This window comes from Anneissia japonica, unplaced genomic scaffold (assembly GCF_011630105.1).
Source record: "Anneissia japonica isolate Jap-2015-1 unplaced genomic scaffold, ASM1163010v1 scaffold287980_len571666_cov165, whole genome shotgun sequence".
NCBI lineage: Eukaryota > Metazoa > Echinodermata > Crinoidea > Comatulida > Comatulidae > Anneissia > Anneissia japonica.
In genome coordinates, this window is record NW_022720008.1 from 389,764 (window position 1) to 396,414 (window position 6,651).

General features: G+C 35.4%; 1 protein-coding gene across 2 annotated transcripts in view; it reads left to right on the forward strand.

Moving 5' to 3' along the window:
* Positions 1 to 6,651, forward strand: part of LOC117111172 (dynein heavy chain 3, axonemal-like) — an 87,153-nt gene that overhangs the window by 27,045 nt on the left and 53,457 nt on the right. For both annotated transcript variants that reach the window (XM_033254047.1, XM_033254048.1), the window contains 5 exons: positions 1,757 to 1,955; positions 2,608 to 3,007; positions 3,620 to 3,913; positions 4,535 to 4,687; positions 4,963 to 5,185. In XM_033254047.1, coding sequence (XP_033109938.1) covers positions 1,757 to 1,955; positions 2,608 to 3,007; positions 3,620 to 3,913; positions 4,535 to 4,687; positions 4,963 to 5,185 — 1,269 coding nt within the window. The remainder of the gene's footprint in view (positions 1 to 1,756; positions 1,956 to 2,607; positions 3,008 to 3,619; positions 3,914 to 4,534; positions 4,688 to 4,962; positions 5,186 to 6,651) is intronic.

The window sequence follows — 6,651 nt, forward strand, 5'->3', positions numbered from 1 at the left end:
ACACATTGTTACCGCAGTGTACAATACCGCAGTTCAATTGTGTATGCAATATATAAAAAATCATATAGATACTTGATTTACAATGAATCCATAATCCATATGGTGGACACATTTGTTGTAATAGTAGAAGAAGCAATGTAAAATTCAAAACTTGTATCGCTTTATTGACTTAACTATAGTATAATGCTGTTACATCTGTAACCCAGAAGAAACTGCTGTCAAAAGTTAATACATTTTATAATGTTAGTCAATAAAGTGCTACCAGGTTCTAATCCTATGATTACATATTTTCAACAATATGATTGAAATAGACCTTGACGCTGTACCATTTCTCATGTATAGACAATTCATGTTCTGTAGTTTAATCCGATCTAATAAATATTTGTTACTGAGTTTGTATTATGGTATTGTTGTATTTCATCTGAAGTCAGTGTTTAACAAAATGTTATTATCAAACGGAAATCTATAGCTGAAGTAGTAAATAGTTGCTGTCAAATGGATTTTCTTTCCAGTTCCAGTGTAAGTGGTCCCATCCTTCACTAAATTCCTGTTTTATTCTGAAGCTGATCTCCAGAACCACTGTCTGTGTCATAATCTGGTGTTTCAGTTGCATTCTACCATCTCTAATCATTATTAGATTCGACCATATCATAATATAAATAATAAGTCCATTTGGGAACCTAGGGCTGCTGTCTGGGCTTATGTACAGGATAAAGTTGCTGTCATTGGTACTTATGTTACCTCCAATGTATAATAGTGCCAATAAAAAAAATCATCCGTGTCTCTCTTCACATGATTAATGTACATTTGGGCGTGGCCTTTAATCTCACTGTTTAGGGTCACGTACATGAAAAAATTGCTGTCATCGGTGTTTCAGCATTCTACAATGCACAAGTAGTAATTCCTAGTTGGTTTCATTCATGTCTCTCTTTGCTTGATTTTATCATGTTGCTACTATATATGACCCCGTGGGTCCCTTGGGGCTGCTGTCTGGGCTTATGTACAGGATAAAGTTGCTGTCATTGGTATTTTTGTTACCCCCAATGTATAGTAGTTCCAATAAAAAAAAATTCATCCGTGTCTCTCTTCACATGATTAAATGTATTTGGGCGTGGCCTTTAATGTCACTGTTTAAGGTCACGTACAGGTAAAAGTTGCTGTCACCTGTGACATTATTGCAAGTATCTACCTGGGAATAATATCCACTTATTTTTGTCCATGTCTCTCTCCACATGATTAAATGCATTATTTAACCCCCTATTTAATTTCCCCCCAGCCCGCTTGTACACGTTGTGCCCCGGCAGCAATACTGAATATTGTATCTTGGCCCTACTATCATGACCAGACCATCAAACCTTTTGTCTCTTTTCACATGATTAAATCTTCTGGGCTCCCGGTCTAACATGTTTGCTACATTATTGTGTGTTAAATTTTCATTTCTTTTATTTTGTCACTTATGATATGAAATACAATACTCTAAAAACAAAAACACAAAATAAAAAAATTACAAATGTTTTCAGGAGTTGGACCAGTTTGCCAATAGCAAAATTAATCCCTTTCTCTTTGGCTCTCCAATTCCCATCCAACAAAATAAAATAGAAATCATTACATGTACATAAAATTTATATAATCAATTACCATGTAAAATATTTTAAAACAATTATATTAAAAAATATATTATAAAATACATTAAAATTTTGTTGCTGTAAATGATGTCAATTTTTACACAACATCCTATTATTGTTACTTTGAGTAGCAAGAGATGTAGTTGCTCGCTTAGAAGAGCTTGATGTGTCTTCTGAAGCTGATTTCAACTGGATTAGCCAGCTTCGCTACTACTTCACTGGAACAGAGGTCGATGTACAGATGATCACTACACAGATTCGCTACGGCTATGAGTACCTTGGAAACAGTGGCCGTCTGGTTATTACACCTCTAACTGATAGGTGTTACAGGTAAAGTGTCTTCAAATAGATTATCATGTCAATGGAGTGTAGATTATTATTAGTAATATTTGTTATAGTCCTCCATTCATTAATCATCATCAACGGCATTTTTACCATCCTTTATATATCATCACAAAAAAACTTATCATCATTATCAACAACATCAATCTCATCATTTATATTCATCCTCAACATCATTTTCATTATCAATGATGTCACCAAAGTCGCTTTTGTTGGCATATTTGTCGTCTTCATCCTTGTTGATATTAGGGAGGTTTTGATTGCATGATGATGGTAGACGTGGAACGTAATGACGTCACATATAAGTAAGTTCTTGTCACGTCAATTCCAGGATGCAATTTGCCTGAATCTATGTTGTGTGGGGAATGGTAGGACAGTCACGCATGAGTGAATCCGTTCTAGCATCGTGGCGTTACACATTGACAGCTCCCTGTTGACGTCATTCACATTGGCATCTTGACATTGACATCAACATCGTACAAAATCATCATCATCAACATCAACATAATTGATACCAGCACAGTGAATCATCATCAATGACATCATCTTAACATGAGCTTAGCAACCATCAATTTCGATGCACTTTCTTAAAGAGATTCAGGGAATTGAAGGCATAACATATCTTTTGTTCTCTTCCCAGAACTTTGATGGGTGCCTTGAAGCTGAATCTTGGAGGTGCACCAGAAGGTCCAGCTGGCACCGGTAAGACAGAGACCAGCAAAGATCTTGCCAAGGCTGTCGCTAAGCAATGTGTAGTCTTCAACTGTTCAGATGGCTTAGATTACAAGGCCATGGGTAAATTCTTCAAGGGTCTGGCACAAGCTGGTGCCTGGGCGTGCTTCGATGAGTTCAACCGAATCGAGCTAGAGGTGCTGTCTGTCGTCGCTCAGCAGATTCAGAGTATCCAGAATGCTATCCAGCAGAACCAGAAGAAGTTCATGTTTGAAGGGACAGAATTGACCCTTAACCCCACATGCACAATGTTTATCACTATGAATCCCGGCTATGCTGGTAGATCTGATCTCCCTGATAATCTAAAGGTAAGTAAGCTATATATGGTATTGCTTGATTGATTGATTGATTGATTGATTGATCTTATTCAGTATCAGTAAATGTAAAATAGTGTCTACTGTATATTTCATTAGGTAGATATCTGTTTAGTACCTTTTATATTTTATTTCTTTATTATGATTTGATTTCTTTGTATCTCAACAATAAGTATTAGGATGTACAGGACAATATAGGATTATAAAATTGCATAATTTTTTTTAAATTGTAAAATATACAAAATGTAGTAATGAAGAATATAAATTTCCATTTAACTTTCAACAATATGATTATTCTATCTTTTATAGAAAGCAATTCAGAAATATAAAAACATGTAAATCATAGAGATAAACTGTGTTAAAATACTAAAATAAAGTACTATAAATGTTGAATGTGCAAAGAAAAAATGTACTTAAATTTGTTATTATTATGGATGTTCTAGCTATTCATTTTCTAAGTATGAAAATTGTTGGAATTTACCGAGGCTAATGTGACATCCTTATTCAATAAACCAAAACTGACTGGGGACAAAATGGATGTACACTCACATATTATTTTTCATTGACTGCTTACATAACTATTGTTTTTTTAAATAAATTTTACAGGTCCTTTTCCGAACCGTTGCCATGATGGTACCTGACTACGCCATGATCGGTGAGATTGTGCTGTACAGTATGGGATTCGTCGATGCACGTAGTCTTGCTGGCAAGATCGTCGCCACATACAGGCTATGCTCAGAGCAACTGTCCTCGCAGCATCACTACGATTATGGGATGCGTGCGGTGAAGTCTGTGCTGACCGCAGCTGGAAACTTGAAGCTGGCTCTTCCAGATGAAGGGGAGAGTATCCTTCTATTGAGGGCCATCAAAGATGTCAATTTACCTAAGTTTCTTTCCCAGGTTTGTGAAATTTTTAAGAGTTATATTGCAAATGTATGGGGTTGCCTTCGGAAATATTGTTTTTTAATTAATTTATGTCAAAACATTAATAATATAAAAGTACAATGTAGTCCTTTGAAAAATTAACGACTCCAGAAGATTGAAACTAGTCAGCATTAACTGGTTTTGCAGAACTTTTTTTACAAAAACTTTTAAACTAACCAGCTAATTTTAAGGGTCTATGTAAAGCAAATATGAGGAATAGTGCTATTTATTATGTTTAATTTGGTGAGAAAAATATTTTTTTTATTTTTAATTGAAAGCTAGTAGCTATAATATATTACATAGTAAGTTTTTGTTTAGCACTTCACAGAGAGATTACCTATCTAACATCGCCCTCTCTTCTAAACCATATAAATGTTCATTATACTGATAAAAACATCATCTATCATAAGACAAACGAGCATTTAAAGGCCTGTTCAGAATTTCAAATTTCATTTGACAAAAACATGTGACATGCCTAAATATGGTCATGATGACATCACATCACAACCATATATAGGCACATCATGGCTATATATGGGCGTACATATTCTATAATCTGGACAGAGCTTAATATTATTTTTCCTCATCTCTTTTTAGGATGTTCCTCTGTTTGAAGGCATCATCAGTGATCTGTTTCCGGGTGTGGTCCTGCCAACACCGGATTACGTGGTCCTTCTAGAGGCTCTTAACGATAACATCGCCAAGAGGAAGCTACAAGCAGTTCCTTGGTTTATTGAGAAGATTATCCAGGTAGGCAAATATTATATTTCATTCTAATTATAATACTAATTTATTTGAACATACACTTTAAAAATAAAACAGTGCTACTCTAGTTGAACCATCTACCTTACAGTACTCACTATACAAACCTAAAAAGAATATTAATGTAGTAATAATTAATTTATTACTTCATTCTTCTATTTATTCATTTGTTTAGTCATTTTTGTTACTTTATTGATTTTTTTTTTCATTTATTTCTTTTATTATTTTTTCACATTTCTATTTTGTTTATTTTTTTCCCATAGATTTATGAAATGATGTTGGTTCGTCATGGCTTCATGATTGTTGGTGATCCAATGGGAGGCAAGACATCAGCGTACAAAGTGCTTGCCGACTCACTCGGGGACCTCCATACTGCAGGACTCATGAATGAGTTTAAGGTTATTTATGAGATCATCAACCCCAAAGCCATTACCATGGGACAGCTATATGGATGTTTTGACCCAGTCTCACATGAGTGGACAGATGGTAAGAGAAACTTTATATTTACATGGTTATGCTACTGCAAATTTATAATTAGGTTTTTTAAAATAATTTTTTTGTGAAGCCCTATTCAGACTATCAACATTTATTTAACAAAAAATGTGACATGCCTAAATATAGTCATGATGACATCACAGCAGTCATCAGTCGGCTAATCTGGTGGCAGCCACTGCGTGTGCGCTGAACCATGGAGATCTCTTTGGGCTCCGGTTCAGTTCCCATTGCTGCTTTTGTGTTTCAGCTGGAGGGCTGAAATACAAGTTATGATAGCGCGCTGTCTTTCAGATGAGACTTTTTTAGCCGTTGGTCCCGTGTGCAATATTGCCCATGCACACGTTAAATAACGCAGTACACTCTTCAGAAAAGAGTAGCGAATTGTCTCCTGGTGTACTGTCCAATTCACCACCAGAAGGATCCCACTGGAAATAAGTCTTCGGACTTAGTGGATTATCCTTCTTGGTGTGATTCACACCGAAATACTCCTATAACCATATATAGGCACATCATGACTATATATGGGCATACAACAGTTATTTGACAGTGTGGACTTAATTCCCTTGAGTAGTAGATCCAAGGGTTGGCAAAAAAAAAATCACAAATGTGATATCATTTGGATATGAAATTAAAATGGTTAAAACAGCAAAGCTTCCAGATGGAAAATTCTCTTGGATTCCCACAATATGAAGGGAACACCTTTTCCACACTTTTGGACCAGGTCCTCAACTGCCACTCAAACTACGCTTAGCAAACAAAAGTTTTATATAAAATTTGTATATTATAACCAATAAACCTAGTGAGGCAGATAGGCAAAAAATAAAAACAAAAACAAAATAATAATAATATTAATAATAATGGTAGACTTACATAGCACATATTGTTAAGCCCTCTATGCAATTCACATTATCATCACCCCGTTCATTGGATTAAACACCTATGGAACACGCAAACTTTCTTGGTGACTTCCATAACGTTGCAGCAGCTACATCAGCAGATTTTGGTATTTATTCGTATCAGGTACCCTCTTTTACTCCTGGGTGGAGAGAAGCCATGCAGATAAAGTGACCAAGGACACAAGTGAAATGCACAGCAAGGAATTGAAACCCTAACCTTGAGGTTGGGAAACCAAACCTTTCCTGCTGTGCTAAACCACGTCTTACAAAGAACAAACAATATAACAATAACAATAAACCTTTTTAATAATACAATTATTGTTTAGTATGTGTGTGATATAATTAATGTACTACAGTTATTGCATGGTTCTGGTCCGGTCTGTATAGCTTCAGATAAATGTTGTGGGCATTATGAAAGAGCATTCTATATACTACTGTACAAGATGAGCAATTATTATTATTATTATTCTTTCTTTAGGCACACAACACATGTGCCAAGGATTGCCAATAGCGAAAATATATCACTGTCCTACTTGTAGGTGACAATCCCTTACACAAGAC